This window comes from Phocoena phocoena, chromosome 14 (assembly GCF_963924675.1).
Source record: "Phocoena phocoena chromosome 14, mPhoPho1.1, whole genome shotgun sequence".
NCBI lineage: Eukaryota > Metazoa > Chordata > Mammalia > Artiodactyla > Phocoenidae > Phocoena > Phocoena phocoena.
In genome coordinates this window covers 83471416-83489421 of record NC_089232.1, presented here as the reverse complement: position 1 = coordinate 83489421, position 18006 = coordinate 83471416, and the positions used below count along the sequence as shown (strand labels likewise).

At 38.9% G+C, this 18006-nt stretch overlaps 1 protein-coding gene across 2 annotated transcripts in view; it reads left to right on the top strand.

The window, feature by feature from the left end:
- CPSF3 (cleavage and polyadenylation specific factor 3) overlaps window positions 1-18006 on the top strand; it is a 42712-nt gene that overhangs the window by 22306 nt on the left and 2400 nt on the right. For both annotated transcript variants that reach the window (XM_065891762.1, XM_065891763.1), the window contains 5 exons: window positions 5836-5944; window positions 7099-7197; window positions 8710-8804; window positions 10395-10482; window positions 16022-16091. In XM_065891762.1, coding sequence (XP_065747834.1) covers window positions 5836-5944; window positions 7099-7197; window positions 8710-8804; window positions 10395-10482; window positions 16022-16091 — 461 coding nt within the window. The remainder of the gene's footprint in view (window positions 1-5835; window positions 5945-7098; window positions 7198-8709; window positions 8805-10394; window positions 10483-16021; window positions 16092-18006) is intronic.

Below are 18006 nucleotides of genomic sequence, written 5' to 3'. Positions count from 1 at the left end.
TGTGGCACACGGGCTTCTCTCTAGTTGTGGTGCACAGGCTCAGTAGTTGCGGCACACAGGATTACTTGTCCTGCAGCATGTGGGATCTTAGTTCCCCTACCAGGGATCAAACTGCGTCGTCCCCTGCATTGAAAGGCAGATTCTTAACCACAGGACCACCAGGGAAGTCCTGTCTGAAGTTTTAAATATCAAACGTGTTAATGAGCAACTTTACAGAATTCTTTCAGTACATAATGAGCCAAATATGAGGAAGCTAATGGATGAATATCGTTTCTTGAAGTTGAATTTGAGGAAAATTTGCAAAACTTAGGATGTGAGGCTGTTCTTGCCAAAGAAGAGCAAATGGTTGTATTTACTCCTGAATCTTACTGTTCACAAAACTTTCCAGGGGCCAGTTTAATGGAAGAGATGTTATACCTGTAGAAAAATATATTCTATAGGTATAAGAATATTTACATTTGGGAATCTAGAACGGTACTTCCCAAACTCTACTGGTTGCAGTGTGGGGAGAAAAAGAAAGTTTTTCGGTCAATTGAGGAGAAGCCGAGTTGAACAAAATTAAGCTGAGTTTATAGCGAGACTTTGCAGAGTTTTTATTAGGCCATTGTGCATTATAAATCCTCAAGAAATACAGTATACAGCATTAAAAAAAAATTTTTTTTCACATCTTTATTGGAGTATAAATGCTTTACAATGTTGTGTTAGTTTCTGCTGTATAACAAAGTGAATCAACTATATGTATACATATATCCCCATATCCCCTCCCTCCTGCGTCTCCCTCCCACCCTCCCTATCCCACCCCTCTAGGTGATCACAAAGCACTTAGCTGATCTCCCTGTGCTATGTGACTGCTTCCAACTAGCTATGTATTTTACATTTGGTAGTGTATCTATGTCAATGCTACCCTCTCACTTCATCCCAGCTTCCCCTTCCCTCACCCCATTCGCTCAAGTGCATTCTCTACATCTTTGTCTTTATTCCTGCCCTGCCACTAGGTTCATCAGTTCCCCTTTTTTAAATGCCATATATATGCATTAGCATATGGTATTTGTTTTTCTCTTTCTGACATACTTCACTCTGTATGACAGATTCTAGGTCCATCCACCTCACTACAAATAATTTAATTTCTTTCCTTTCTATGGCTGAGCAATATTTCATTGTATATATGTGCCACATCTTCCTTATCCATTCATCTGTCAGTGGACACTTAGGTTGCTTCCATGTCCTGGCTATTGTAAATAGTGCTGCAGTGAACATTGTGGTACGTATATCTTTTTGAACTATGGTTTTCTCAGGGTATATGCCCAGTAGTGGGATTGCTGGGTCATATGGTAGTTCTATTTTTAGTTTTTTAAGGAACCTCCATACTGTTCTCCATAGTGGCTGTACCAATTCACATTCCCACCAGCAGTGCAGGAGGGTTCCCTTTTCTCCACACCCTCTCCAGCATTTATTGTTTCTAGATTTTTTGATGATGGCCATTCTGACTGGTGTGAGATGATATCTCATTGTAGTTTTGATTTGCATTTCTCTAATGATTAATGATGTTGAGCATTCTTTCATGTGTTTGTTGGCAGTCTGTATATCTTCTTTGGAGAAATGTCTATTTAGGTCTTCTGCCCATTTTTGGATTGGGTTGTTTGTTTTTGTGATACTGAGCTGCATGAAGTGCTTGTATATTTTGGAGATTAATCCTTTGTCAGTTGCTTCATTTGCAGATATTTTTCCCATTCTGAGGGTTGTCTTTTCATCTTGTTTGTGGTTTCCTTTGCTGTGCAAAAGCTTTGAAGTTTCATTAGGTCCCATTTGTTTATTTTTGTTTTTGTTTCCCTTACTCTAGGAGGTGGGTCAAAAAGGATCTTGCTATGATTTATGTCATAGAGTGTTCTGCCTATGTTTTTCTCTAAGAGTTTTAAAGACCACTTTAGGTCTTTAATCCATTTTGAATTTATTTTTGTGTATGGAGTTAGGGTGTGTTCTAATTTAATTCTTTTACATGTAGCTGTCCATTTTTCCCAGCACCACTTATTGAAGAGACTGTCTTTTCTCCGTTGTATATTCTTGCATCCTTTGTCAAAGACAAGGCAACCATATGGGCGTGGGTTTATCTCTGGGCTTTCTGTCCTGTTCCATTGATCTATATTTCTGTTTTTGTGCCAGTACCATGCTGTCTTGATTACTGTAGCTTTGTTGTATAGTCTGAAGTCAGGGAGCCTGATTCCTCCAGCTCCATTTTTCTTTCTTAAGATTGCTTTGGCTGTTTGGCGTCTTTTGTGTTTCCATACAAATTGTAAAATTTCTTGTTCTAGTTCTGTGAAAAATGCCATTGGTAATTTGATAGGGATTGCATTGATTGAACCTGTAGGTTGCTTTGGGTAATATAGTCATTTTCACAATATTGATTCTTCCAATCCAGGAGCATGGTATATCTCTCCATCTGTTTATGTTCTCTTTGATTTCTTTCATCAGTGTTTTATAGTTTTCTGAGTACAGGTCTTTTGCATCCTTAGGTGGCTTTATTCCCAGGTATTTTATTCTTTCTGTTGTAATGGTAAATGGGGTTGTTTCCTTAATATCTCTTTCTGATCTTTTGTTGTTAGTGTATAGGAATGCAAGAGATTTCTGTGCATTAATTTTGTATCCTGCCACCTTACCAAATTCCTTGATTAGTTCTAGTCGTTTTCTGGTGATATCTTTAGGATTTTATATGTATAATATCGTGTCTTTGGCAAACAGTGACAGTTTTACTTCTTTTCCAATTTGGATTCCTTTTATTTCTTTTTCTTCTCTGATTGCTGCGGCTAGGACAATACTATGTTGAATAATAGTGGCGAGAGTGGACATCCTTGTCTTGTTCCTGATCTAGAGGAAATGTTTTCAGTTTTTCACCATTGAGAACGATGTTTGCGTGGGTTTGTCGTATATGGCTTTTATTATATTGAGGTAGGTTCCCTGTTTGCCCACTTTCTGGAGAGTTTTTATCATAAACGGGTGTTGAATTTTGTCAAAAGCTTTTTCTGCATCTGTTGAGATGATCATATGGTTTTTCTCCTTCAATTTGTTAATATGGTGTATCACAGTGATTGTTTTGCGTATATTGAAGAATCCTTGCATCCCTGGGATAAATCCCACTTGATCATGGTGTATGATCCTTTTAGTGTGTTGTTGGATTCTGTTTGCTAGTATTTTATTGAGGATGTTTGTGTCTATGTTCATTAGTGATATTGGCCTGTAATTTTCTTTTTTTGTGATATGTTTGTCTGGTTTTGGTATCAGGGTGATAGTGGCCTCTCAGAATGAGTTTGGGAGTGTTCCTCCCTCCTCAATTTTTTGGAAGAGTTTGAGAAGGATAGGTGTTAACTCTTGTCTAAATGTTTGATAGAATTCGCCTGTGAAGCCATCTGGTCCTGCACTTTTTTTTGTTGGAAGATTTTAAGTTACAGTTTCAATTTCATTACCTGTGACTGGTCTATTTATATTTTCTAATTCTTCCTGGTTCAATCCTGGAAGGTTGTACTTTTCCAAGAATTTATCTGTTTCTTCCAGGTTGTCCATTTTATTGGCCTATAGTTGCTTGTAGTAGTCTCTTACGATCTTTTATATTCCTGCAGTGTCAGTTGTAATCGCTCCTTTTTCATTTCTAATTTTATTGATTTGAGTCCTCTCCCTATTTTTCTTTTTTTTAAAAAAATATATTATTTATATATTTATGTATTTATTTTTGGCTGCATTGGGTCTTCGTTTCTGTGTGAGGGCTTTCTCCAGTTCCCATGAGCGGGGGCCACTCTTCATCGCGGTGTGCAGGCCTCTCACTATCACGGCCTCTCTTGTTGCGGAGCACAGGCTCCAGACGCGCAAGCTCAGTAGTTGTGGCTCACGGGCCCAGTTGCTCCGTGGCATGTGGGATCTTCCCAGACCAGGGCTTGAACCCGTGTCCCCTGCATTGGCAGGCAGATTCTCAACCACTGTGCCACCAGGGAAGCCCTCCCTGTTTTTCTTGATGAGTCTGGCTAAAGGTTTATCAATTTTGTTTATGAAAGAACCAGCTTTTAGTTTTATTGATCTTGGCTATTGTTTTCTTTGTTTCTTCATTTATTTTTGCTCTGATCTTTACAATTTCTTTCCTTCTACTAACTTTGGGTTTTCTGTGTCTAGTTTCTTTAGGTGTAAGGTTAGATTGTTTATTTGAGATTTTTCTTGTTTCTTGAAGTGAGCTTGAATTGCTGTGAACTTCCCTCTTAGAACTGCTTTTGCTGTAAAAAATATTTTTTTGACTCTAGAGCTGAAAACACACTTTAGGTATATGTGTCATTTTTATATTTAACTTTATACAGGCATAGAGAAACTGTTGTCAGTGTCTGTTTCCCCAAATGTAGTTTTGTATTAGAGTGTTGTTCTGTTCTTTTAGCCATAATTTTATTTAAAATCATTAGCTTTAGTTATTTTTTTTCCTCAAGTGTAATAACCTTGCTTCGGGAAAAGTCAGATTTATTATGGCAGCCATCCTCAGGCATGTAAAACAGGAGCTAAGAAGGAGGTAAAGAAATCAGATCCACAAAAACTATCAAAAAACCCGTGCAATTTACCGTCGAGAATTGTCAGGCCAAGCAGTTGTGTGCGTGGTAAGAAATCAGCATGTTGGGAACTAGCACGCAGCTGAATAAAGAAAGAGACCGAGGCTGGCAGCAGAGGGTGAGGCCAGAAGAACCACTCAGTCTTGTTCTCCAGGGTACTTGGTTCTCCCGGCAGACACCTCATCAGCATCCGGGATGTCACTGCACTGAAATCAGCCTCCTTAAGTCACCAGCATTTAAGGAGAAAAAAACGCTGACAAACCATGTGAAACAGAGCTAGGTCCCATTATAGTTACAAGAGCAAATGTTACCACTGTCTCACTGCCATCTGCCCTTAACTGATGAAAGGTAAACAAATACGAAATATAGAGTCTTTGTCCCCTTTGAGTTCATTTCTTTGTAGCTGAGAAAAGTTATATTTAAGAATGTTGGATTTCATGTTTGTAAGAGTTTTGTTTGCTTGTTTGTTTGTTTGGTGTTATTGTTAGTTTCTGAACAGTCAGTCAGTACTCTCTTCTCTTAAAAAATGTTCCCCCTCAGTTGTATGAGCTCATCCATACCTGTCTTTACAGACCTTTCTATTCAGAGATGCTGCTGCTTTTTGGATCTGGCATGGCCTTGCATCTTTGTATTTTGGGGCTCCTCCAGGTACAGGGTTGAGAGCCAGCCTGAGGGAGCCACGCACGTCTGGCCCTCAGTTGCTGTCCTTCCCACCATGCTGTCTCTGTTGAGAGTTTTTTTTGTTTTGTTTTGTTTTGTTTTTGCGGTACGCAGGCCTCTCACTGCTGTGGCCTCTCCCGTTGTGGAGCACAGGCTCCGGACGTGCAGGCCCAGCGGCCATGGCTCACGGGCCCAGCCGCTCCGCGGCATGTGGGATCCTCCCAGACCGGGGCACGAACCTGTGTCCCCTGCATCGGCAGGCGGACCCTCATCCACTGCGCCACCAGGGAAGCCCTGTTGAAAGCTTTTTTAAGCCCCAGCACCCAGTAGGTTTACTTGGTTGCTGAACTGATTGGAACTGATGGAACCTAACCATTCTTGCCAGGTCTGCCCCCGTGAGTCTTGCCTTTGGTCTCTTGGTAACCTTGTTACTGCCCTGGTCGTAGAGGTATATAATATTTTATATTTTTCATGTTTAGATTCATGGGTTGTTTTCATGGTTCAAATGGTCATCATTATGATTGAGTCCCTGAATAATTAATTTCATTTTACAAGATTCTGTTCTCTTCAAATTGTTTTGGTTTTTTTTTCTTTTTAATAGGTCATGGGCTTTTTAGCAGACAAAAAACCAGAACAGGGCCAGCGGGTCTCAGGAATACTTGTTAAAAGAAACTTTAATTATCACATACTTTCTCCTTGTGACCTCTCTAGTAAGTATACTATTAAATGTCAAATGTAATTTGATTTTAGCATTTAAAGAAAATCTTCAAAAACTTCTCTTACCCCGTGGTCAAATCTTAAGTAACAGCCAAATAACAAAGTATAAATAGTTGAAACTTAATAATCTAGTTATAGCTTCATTTGAAAAAGAAATCTTCCTTGAACTATGACAGTATTTAAATAACTTTTTTCTTAATTGGAAACATAAGTTCCCCTGTGAGACAGATTGACTACTGCCTTCTGAAGCCTGTCTTCTACCTTTCTCCATGGAATACTGCTACTTTTATTTCCTGAAGTAATTGTGGACTCCCCACACAGGCTTTTTGGTTTTTATGACCTGTAGTGTTAAGTTGCTTGCTGAGCCTGTGTTTTATGCACGTGTAAATGCTAAGCTGTCATTACTTTTGCAGTAACTACGATATTATCTTTAAGTAAATAACTGTGCTCAATTTTTTTTATATGGCACTAATAAATTAAAAGTGCTTTATCAAGGAATAAGAAATAGCAGCAGTGTTTAGGTGTCCAACTGTGAGATAAGCCAACTGTCAGCTTTCAGACTATCACACAGTAGAATATAACTTGTTCCATTAACAGTTGTCGAGGTCTTACTGTATGCCAGGCATTGTGCTAAGTGCTGGAGGACTAGAGAGGTACTAAGAAGCACAGTCCCAGCCCTTGAAAAACTGTCTGTTGAGAGAAACCATCCTGTGAAGAGCTAATCACAGTATTGACCCGGGACATACAGAAGTGCAAGATAACATGTAAGGAGAGAATGGGCCTAGAAGGGTTGGGAAAAGCATTGCATACCAGGTAGCTCTCATGCCAGGTGGTGAAGGTTAGCTAACCAGAAGAGATGGCAGAGGACAGCTGGCTTACTGGCTTGGAGATGTTAGGGACCAGATGTGTCTTGGAGAATGAGAGTGACTTCTTATGGCTGAAGCACAAGCTAACTATTGGCCGGGGGTGGCGGGGGAGGAGTGTAGGATGGGAACCAATTGTGGAGCACTTTGTTAGCTTGACAAACATGTTCTCACATACTTTGCTTTTACTTCTCTTTTCTTTACTCCTGGTGTGTGTTTGCAAATTGTATTTTGTGAGACTAGTGTTGTTTCCTAAAGTATATTTATTCTAATTTCCTGTCCAGATTATACTGACTTGGCCATGAGCACTGTAAAGCAGACCCAAGCCATTCCATATACTGGTCCTTTTAATTTGCTTTATTACCAGCTACAGAAATTGACAGGTGTGTATATTTATTGACAGTCACTTGACTGTTTTCTAGTTTTGAGTAAGATAATTATATATCTAGGAAAGGATGTTAATTTTGGTATTTGTGTCAGAATTGCACAAATTTTCTTTGTACTTTACTTGGTCATGTTATTACCACCTTCAGGTGAAAATTTTGATTATACACTGATAAACAATTTTTAAATCTCATAATACCTCTTATTATGATCCACTTAAAATTCTAAAATTGTCAGTAGTCTTTGCTTCTTGTGTTTAAAATCTACTTTAACTACTATACCTAGAATTTATCATAATTTCTTTTCTTTGTTCAGTGAAAATAATTTTTCTGGTTCCATCAGTACAAACCCTTACAGCACGTTATATAAGAGTGCATGACCACTGGCCAAAGGCCAGTAAAAAGTAAACCTATTCTGTTTTTATATTAGACCATTTTGAATTAGAGATTTTTGTGTATTAACATCATGAGAGGTGAAGAGTTAAGTTAAAAGGTGTGGGCTCTCCCTGATAAGCAAGAACACTTCAGATCACAAAGTTATGCTTTCTGTGAATATGCTGTTTGTAATTCATACAGTGAAGTACTGCCATAAAATAAAACAGTAGAATATATCTTTTTTTACTTCAGAACCTCATGTTAGAATTATAGGTTATAACACAGGAAGTTAATAAAATACATCTGAATTAATCCTTAACTAAGAAGTTACTACTGGGAAGACCAGAAAAGCCTTGTCTTAGACAACGGAATTTCCTTGTAGAACCTTTAAACTTATGAAGACAGATGGTAGAAGTGACGTAGTTGATGAGGTTCATGTTAAATTTTAAGATGCTAGTCACTAAATCCCTTGTACAAACATAGGTGTTTGACAGTCACCAAAGTTTGCAACTGATAAGTTGTTTAATGTCCAAGGTAAATCCTATCTAGTTATATGAATATTTATAATACATGTTGAGATCTTTTAGTTGCTATAAGCAATTAATTTAAAACTTCGCTACTTGGGCTTCCCTGGTGGCGCAGTGGTTGAGAGTACACCTGCCGATGCAGGGGACATGGGTTCGTGCCCCGGTCCGGGAAGATCCCACATGCCGTGGAGCCTGCGCGTCTGTAGCCTGTGCTCCGCAACAGGAGAGTCCACAACAGAAAGAGGCCCGCGTACCGCAAAAAAAAAAAAAACTTTGCTACTTAAAATCTGCCTATACACAAGTTATTAAATTTTTTTCATTGTGTATCACCATATTTCAGCTGTCTCTATAAACAAATGAATAATCATACTCTAGAAGATTATTTTAAAAAATTTTTTATGCTGGCTTTCTCAAAAAAATTTTATTTATATACAGTTTTGAAAGGTTACTTTCCATTTACAGTTATCACAAAATATTGGCTGTATTCCCTGTGTTGTACAGTACGTCCTTGAGCCTGTCTTACACCCAGTAGTTTGTACCTCCCACTCCCCACCCTTATATTGCCACCCCCAAAAAATCTTATATACATCTTACAACTTCTTTTTTTCAGGTGATGTAGAAGAATTAGAAATTCAAGAAAAACCCGCTTTGAAAGTGTTCAAAAATATTACTGTAATACAGGAACCAGGAATGGTGGTATTAGAAGTAAGATCATTTACCTAAACAAGGAGGGGAAAAAAGTTTTGAGTTCACATGTAAATGTAGAGAAAATTGGGTTCTTCCCAGTCAGGAAAAAAATTGTTGGAAAATATATATGTGTATATTTTTCTTTCTAAGATCAACATTAAATATAACATAACTAAGCATTTTCTATATAGTTACAGTAGCATAGAAACTAATAATAAATTAAGACAATATTTAGTATGTGAAATGAGCAGAGGTCTCTCACCTGAGTGAGTCTTAACAGATTTTGTGGTACCACAGGTGTCTTCAGTTATATCAAAAGGTCTTAAAATTATCAAGATAAAAATATAATTCTGTTACTTTAAAGCAAACAAACTTGTCATGCAACACTTCTTAAGAGAGTGGAATTCTGAAGATTCAAATAAGCAACATTAAAATGACCCAAATCCACAAAGGCTAGAAATCATTAATTTAGGTAAATGTGGTTGCCACTGTTAGAATTTTAAATCCATACTGGTAGAATTTAGAACCCAGACACCAGATGACTTTGATGATTGACTTTAATAGATTAGCATCCGTTCAGTTTAAAGAAGGACTTTCAAAGAGAATCCTGGAACCGAATGATACAGGGAGATACTTTGTTGCTCTGCCTCAAGGTTGAATGTAAATTTCCCAGCTATGTGGTCAACTGTTCTGTCATACATATTATTTTTTAAAACAGAAAAAGATCTGTCAGCTCTGGTTCCACTGCAGTTCACTGATTTAAGTCTGAATTTGATTTATAAGGCTAAAGGTAACTGGAGAAATTATCAAGAGGAATAGTTATCTATAACATGAAGTTACATACAATAATATATAAAGTGTTATCTGAGAAAGGGGAAAAGTTGTTAGAGACATTAGTTTGGTTCTTGCTACCAAATAGTATTAGAGAATGCATTTTTTATTCCCTAGAATTAACAGATCAAAGAAGATCTTAGAGGAAGTTTTTCAAGTGACTCGTGTTGCTCATAAAAGTACTCTTTGGAGAGAGAATTAAAAGAAGGGGGTTACTCATTCCTGAAGAATTCATCTGGTCTCACCCTAACCTGGTGGACATGGAAAACTTTCTTAGAGCAGCGGGCACATGGCACAGTGTCAGGGGATCTTAGGCTTTATGTGAGAAACAAAAGTAAAACTTTAAAAATATTACTGTCTATGCTACTAAAATATAGTGACTAGGAATTTGAGTTTGAGTCACAGAACCAGCAATTAATTACTGCTTATGTTATCTTGCGCGAGTTACTTTTGAGTCAGTTTACTCCTTTATGATGAAGATGTGAGAGTTAAATGAGATAATGCATATAAGACACTTGCCACAAAGGACATGCTCCGTACATTTTAGTGTTGTTTAAAAAAAAAAATTAGAGAATTCCAGCATTACTAATTAATTTCAGTAAACAATGGGTTTACTGAAATTAATTAGTAATGCTAATCAATTTGAGAAAACAGTTGATTTCAGTGAAATGCTAGAAGCAATAATCGCACACGTATAGTCCGTGGATGGGTGGTAGTGATTGCAGTTTTGGGGGTTGGCTGGGTTGTACCTCCCTAATTCTGCCTCTTGCTTTTCAGTGGCTGGCAAACCCTTCCAATGATATGTATGCAGATACAGTAACAACCGTGATATTAGAAGTCCAGTCAAACCCGAAAATAAGGAAAGGTACAGAATTACTTCATTTTTATCACTTCTTTCATTTCTCCCATGGTTCTTTGAAATAAAAAGCAGAAAACAAGAGTCCTAAAGAACTTAAAATATCCTGATTTTTTTCATCCCTGTAACTTTTAAGATATGATACATGCATAACAATGTGTATTACTAATATTTTACTCTTTGTCCTGAGTCTTCGTTCATGCTGTAAAAACGTGGCTGCAGTTAACACAAAGATAAGAATCTCTTAGTAACAGTCCTCTTAAAAACAATTTAATTGGAAATTCCAAAATATTGCTGAATTGAGCCAGAATGTCTAATAGGAAAATATGCTGCTATATTTGTGTTGAATAAAACTTGTTGACTAGAATGCAATTTCCACATGGGACAATTTTGCAGTAGCTTTCTTTCCTTTTCTAAGAAGCAATTTTCAATCAAAGACAACACCAATGAAAATATTTTTGTGTCATTTCTTTATAGTTTGGTTTTGTTTTATACATAATTCAGTATAACACATTACGGTGCATGTACACGGTAGCCCTTTGTGTTCCTGTGGGAAGAAGCCACCCTTGAAGTATTCCGGGAAGCCTCACATGGCAACAGATCTCTGATAGAATATTTTTGTTTCTTAAAATTTTTTTTATAAGTAAGCAAATAGTTAGTTCTTTGATTTCAGGAGAAAGCAAGCTTGGGTAACCACTTCATAATCCATCTGCTTGTAATTGGTCACATCTATAACATGAAACTAATAAATGCCTAGACAAATCTAAATTATTCATCTAAGTTACTGGTAAGTTTTTGAATTTGAATAATAGTCATTGTAAAATTACAATTTGGACACTATTTGATAATTTTAGTTGAATTAATTAGTGGGTAATGGATGCCCCTGTGTGCCTGTAACATAAGAGATGGAGCTGTGCATTCATACAAGCCACAGAAGAACGTCACACCGTGGATTCTCACATGATGTTCAGTCTCACAGTCTTCGCCCGGGGGTACAAGTACATTCATGCCAGAACAGTTTTAAAGGCAGTTGTCGGTTTTCTTTTATTATTTTACATTTTTCATATCTTAGTTGGTAAAAATATAAAAATGGGGGGGCTAGATGGGAAAGAGGACCTTTTACCAAGGTCATAACTAATTCATGGTGCAAAGTTAGGAGCAGCGAAGTGGGGGACAGGATTAAGTGCAGAGACCAGGAGTGAGAGATCAAGGCTGGAGCCCATGAGCCGGCCGACCTCCCCACGCTGACACCCAGCTCTCCAGGAGCACGGCCACTTCGCTTCGTAGCATGGCCTTGGTCACTTGGAATCGAACGCTTCTGAACTGATTTGTGTTTTAACCTCCAAGGTTGCTTTCTGTTCATTAAATTCTGATAACTCTTTTGTAAAATGAAGTCAGATATTTATACTTTACTGTAAAATGAAATTTCTATGCAAAAATGACACTTTTCCAAGGCCAGTTAGGATGTTGTGTGGTCTTCGGGGATGTTAAGTACCTGAGCTCCTCTAAGCCCATTTCCGCACTGGGTGGCAGAAGAGGGGACCCAGCGCGTGTTGGTGTGAGATTGTCAGCTATGTTGTCAGGATGTCATCTGCTGTTCCAGTGAAGACCCCACCTAATGATTGTGCTGAAAAACCGAAAAGGTGCTGTGGTTTAACAGATAATCACCAAATATTTAATGTCTGTTGTACAGGAAGGAATACATGAGCTATCGTTGCTTGGTTTGACTTTATCTTGGGTATTTGTCTTAGCGCTCTGGTCCAAAGTGAAAATACACCTTTACTCTGATCTGCACTAGTGGAACTAAAGATAATCATCCTGCTATTAGTGATCCACCTTAAACTAATTACAAAACATTTGTTCACCAAGTTAAGCCTCTGGGCATTTCGGAAGAGGTTCATTGCTGAGAAGTCAAAAGAGGCATTTTCCATGAGTGATTGTAAAAGCTAACTGGCTGCCTCATGTTGCCTGGTTTCTCCCCACTTTGTGGTGTATCGAGAGTGGGATTTTATACTCTTCTGGGTAATGAGGTGCTTCCTTATTTTCTTTTTTTTTTTTTTTTCTGTACGCGGGCCTCTCACTGTTGTGCCTCTCCCGTTGCGGAGCACAGGCTCCGGATGCGCAGGCTCAGCGGCCATGGCTCACGGGCCCAGCTGCTCCGCGGCATGTGGGACCTTCCCGGACCGGGGCACGAACCTGTGTCTCCTGCATCGGCAGGCAGACTCTCAACCACTGCGCCACCATGGAAGCCCCCCTTTTTTCTTTTAACAGTCATTTGACAGATGCTTACTGAGCACCTGCTATTTAGTGGGTATTATTCTAGGTGCTTAGGGTACATTCATGAACAAAGCAAACAGATGCTGGCCCTGTAGGAGCTGATGCTCTAATGAAGGCTGGGCAGCTTGATCGGGTTTGGAGTGGGCACAGGTGCGTAGGGCTTTGTCGGCCATTTTAAGGCTCTGGACTTGTAGTCGGAGTGAAATGGGTTACATTGTAGGGCTTTTTAATTACTCTGGTGTTTATTGAGAGGAGATTGTTAGGAGGGCAAGTATGAAAGCTGACAGGTTCCAGTGAGGAGCTTTTGTGGTCATGCAGGTGGGAGATAGAGGCTCAGGCCAGGGTGGAAGTGGGGGAGGTAGCAGAAAGTGGTTGGATTTTGGAGAAAGTAAAGCCAGCAGTATTTCCTGAAAGATTAAATATGGAGCGTGAGAAAGGAAACAGACAAGATGAGTTTTAAAGAGATAAGACAGTGACCCGAGGTGTGTATATGATACATCAGTATGGAAAGTTGTCCCCCGTGGGGCTAAGTTATTAAACAGGGGTTTAATTAGTAGTACTTGCTCCTTCAGAAGATGAAAAAGTATCACAAGGACTAGCACATACCCTGTCTTCAAAGTTGAGGGCGTTCATTCTGTATATTTATCATTTAAACTAATTGGCTGTATCCTATCCAAATTTGATATTTTAACATGTTAGAGCAGAGTCAGCAGCTATGGCCCCTGAGCCAAATCCAGTCCTCCACCTGATTTTTGTAAATAAAGTTTTATTGAAACACAGCTATGGGACTTCCCTGGCAGTCCAGTGGTTAAGACTCCGTGCTTCCACCCGCAGGGGTCACAGGTTCGATCCCTGGTCAAGAAACTAAGATCCCACATGCCATATGTCATGGCCAAAATGTTTAAAAAAAAGAAAAGAAAGAAAGAAACAGCCAGGCCCATTTGTTTATATGCCATCTAATGCTGCTGTCTGAGCTACCACCACAGGGTTGAGTAGTTGCAGCAGAGACCATGTGGTCCACAAAGCTTAAGATACGATCTGGCCATGTACCGAAAAAGTTGGCCAGCTCTATTCTAGAAATAATACCCACTTCTGTGAAACACACTGATTCTTCTTTGATAGCATTTGCTCCCTTTTCATTTCTTAGCCTGCTGACACTTTGGTCGAGATTCTGGAAATACAATTATATCTGTATCTGTGTGTGTGTTTAGCTCCAACTTCCATTTATATATAGTCCCCCTGTTCTCACTGAGGACACATGAGAAATCTTATACATTTTCAAAATGTATTCTTTAATGTCCTTATATTCCTTTACATTCTTCTGTTTCACACTGTACCTGTTTTCAGCATGTCTGTGCCCTGTTTTGACACATAGATCTAAGGGCAGATAGATGTATGTGTATGAGTGTATGACTTCACATTTAGTATAATCTCATGTATCTGAGGAGTTTGTCATAAACATTAGTAATAAATATATACACACACTTTGGGAAATTTCTTTTTTTTGTTTGTTTTTTTTTTTTTGCGGTACACGGGCCTCTCACTGTTGTGGCCTCTCCCGTTGCGGAGCGCAGGCTCCGGACGCACAGGCTCAGCGGCCATGGCTCACGGGCCCAGCCGCTCTGCGGCATGTGGGATCCTCCCGGACCGGGGCACAAATCCGTGTCCCCTGCATCAGCAGGCGGACTCTTAACCACTGCGCCACCAGGGAAGCCCTGGAAAATTTCTTTTAATAGACAATTTCATAGCTTAGATGTTTGCTTTTTAATAATGTGTTTTATGAGATTGTTTTTACATGTCAGCTAATTGCTTAATACTTAACAGAATTGATTATAATTAAAGTATAAAAGTTTTATTATATAGTTTTCTTGGCTGGCATTTAGTTACTTGTATATTCAGTTAAAACCGATGAATTTAAAATTAGAGTGACTATGGTCTGAACTATAGAACAATTTAGGAGAAATGACACCTTGGCTCTTTTCCACATAGAGTAGATTCATCACAGTCAACTTGAGAACATACACATTACTCCAAAAAGTAACATTGTGTATCTTTTAGCTATAATTCCCCACACTCCCCACTCTCCCCAGCTCAAGGCAACCACTAATCTACTTCTGTCTCTCTGGATTTACCTATTCTGGACATTTCATATAAATGGAATCCTACAAAAGGTAGTCTTTTGCGTCTGGTTTCTTTGACTTAGCATAATGTTTTCAAGGTTCATCCGTGTCTTTCATAAACAACCTCTCCTGGCCATGTGTTGTGTTTTTATTGACACTCTAAGGTTAAAACCTGAAACTATGACGTTTGAATTTACTAATGAACAGCCGGTGAGCTTTTCATGCCCGGGGGATTGTAAAAATATAGAATTGTGTGGCTGAATTCAACTACATAAACAACAAGCATAAAGACTTTAAAAAAAAAAAGTTAATCCATGTCATAGCATGAATCAGTACTTCATTCCTTTTTATGGCCAAATAATCTTCCATTGTGTAGATATAGCACATTTGGTTTATCCATTCATTTGATGATGAACATTTGGATTGTTTCTACTGTTTGGCTATTGTGAATAATCTTGCTATAAACCTTCATGTACAAGTTTCTGTACAGACATGTTTTCATTTCTCTTGGGTCTATGGAGTAAAATTATTGGGTCGTATGTTAACTCGCTGTTTAACTTTTTGAGAAACTACCAGTTAATTCACTGTTTTGTTGCTGGTGATGAACTGGGAGGTACTTAGTGATATTCCCCGGGCAATACTGAAACTTCAGATCAAGTATGGCTCATCTTCCTGAACTGTCAGATTACTTTGTTTTAGGGGAAAAGCTAAGTAATCTAACTGGCAAGTGATTTTAAATATTTTATTAAAACTACTGTAAGTGCATTATATGTAGTAGAATTGCTAAATTTACTTAATATTTTAGATGAAACAAAAACTTCAGAGGCCTCTGAGGATGGATGTGCTCCTAGACCTCTTGGAGTTCTAATTTCACTCACTTCTGCTCATAAATATGGAAAAGACGGAGAAGCATTGGAAATAAATTTTTAAATCATCTTAAATGCACTTGTGGTTTCTTCACAAGAACATGAAATAACGTGATGAAAATATCAGTTTGCCTCAGCAGGTAGATGCTCTGTATACACTTGTCACTTGAAGGATTGGACAGTTAACCACTTTGGTTTCTCAGCAGCTACATTCTAATTATTGATTCGGAAATTATTCTAAACAGGAATTTGGAAATTGAACCCTCTGTTGCTTTTTTTCCCCAGGTGCAGTACAGAAGGTTTCTAAAAAATTAGAAATGCACGTTTATAGCAAGAGGTTGGAGATCATGCTCCAGTAAGTGTTGCATATGTTACCGCTCAGCAGGGTGCCGGGGGTGGGGTCAGACAAGGTCACTTAACTGGTCTGGGTGCCTCTGTTTCTATCAGTGAAGCAGCTTGAACCACTTGCTTCTAGCTCCACACTCTAGCCAGTTCTGAGAGCCTGTGACCTGCTTGGTCAGCCACTTCCCTGTGAAATACGTTTCACTAATATAGAGCTCAGGATGCTTTTCCGTGGCTAAAGTCGCTGAATAAAGCACTGTTACCAAGGACGTGTGCTAAAATCTTAACCTAGTGTTACTATACCTTTAAGAATTGTTATACGTACTTACTTCCCCTTAAATGTGAATTCCACGTTAAGAATGTTTTTTTAAACTCTTCCCAGTAAATCTGTAAACTATGAATTACCTTTAAACTCATTTTTCTTACCTGCCAAATATTAGGTCTTTCCCCTTTCCTCCAGTACTTGTTAAGCCTGATTTCAGAATGTTTTTTTCCAAATAAAATAATCATATAAAACTGTTTCTTGGGACTTCCCTGGTGGCACAGTGGTTAAGAATACGCCTGCCAATGCAGGGGACATGGGTTCGAGCCCTGGTCCGGGAAGATTCCCCTTGCCGAGGAGCAACTGAGCCCATGTGCCACAACTACTGACGCCCAGGCGCCTAGAGCCCGTGCTCTTCAACAAGAGAAGCCACCGCAATGAGAAGCCCGCGCGCCGCAATGAAGAGTAGCCCCTGCTCGCCGCAACTAGAGAAAGCCCGCACGCAGCAACGAAGACCCAACGCAGCCAAAAACAAATGATAAATAAATTTATTTTTTTTAAAAACTGTTTCTTAGTGGACAACTACAACTTAAGCTTATGTATTGTACCCCAAAAAGGAAAAATAAAAAGATTGAATTTAGTTTTATAATTTCAGCATCTAGCACAGTGCCTTGAACATATAGCAGATCTCTCAAATACTTGTTGAATAAATGCTTCCATTTTTAAATTTTTTATTTTTTATTTGGCTGCATTCGGTCTTCGTTGCTGCATGCAGGCTTTTCTCTAGTTGCAGTGAACGGGGGCTACTCTTCGTTGCAGCATGCAGGCTTCTCTTTGCGGTGGCTTCTCTTGTTGTGGAGCACGGGCTCTAGAGCACAGGCTCAGTAGTTGTGGCTCGTGGGCTCTAGAGCACAGGCTCAATAATTGTGGTGCACAGGCTTAGTTGCTCCACGGCATGTGGGATCTTCCCAGACCAGGGTTTGAACCCATGTCCCATGCATTGGCAGAAGGATTCTTTTTTTTTTTTTTTTTTGGCAGGCAGATTCTTAATCACTGCACCACCAGGGAAGTCCCAATGCTTCTGTTTTGAAATTGAAAGTTACTTAACTGGACATTTTGAGGTGCTCTGCATGTTTGGAGATTTTTATGTTAACACTTCTGTTCTTTCCTTTCCTCAAAATTCCACACTGATAATCTTTTAAAGCAGCCATTTAGTGGCTTTTAAAAAATGAATGCTAGGCTTTAAATGGTGACTTTGCCTACAGAAGCCGTCACACATCTTCAGAAGTGTTCTTGGTGTTGTCATTTTGATTTTAAAAAGCATGCCTGTCATACAAACTAAAAAGCAGGCACCTGTGCAGGAGCGCTGATTTCTATTGCTGGTAGAAAGGCAGTGGGTTCTGTGTTGGTTGGTTTCCAACCCTGTGGCTATAGCAGTCCCAGGTCTGGGTGAAAAGGGCTCCTTACCAAAATTAATATAGGTTAAGATAATGTATATAAAGTGCCTAGTGCAATGCCTGCTGAATGGAGCATTCTTAATGAACGATAGCTGTGTATTTCACCTGTATTATAAAATGAACAAAGTATGTGAAAATAAATAATTAAGAAGTACATCTCAGGGGTAGATACAGTCAGTATTCTACTTCAGAACTAGGGCCTATCTTCA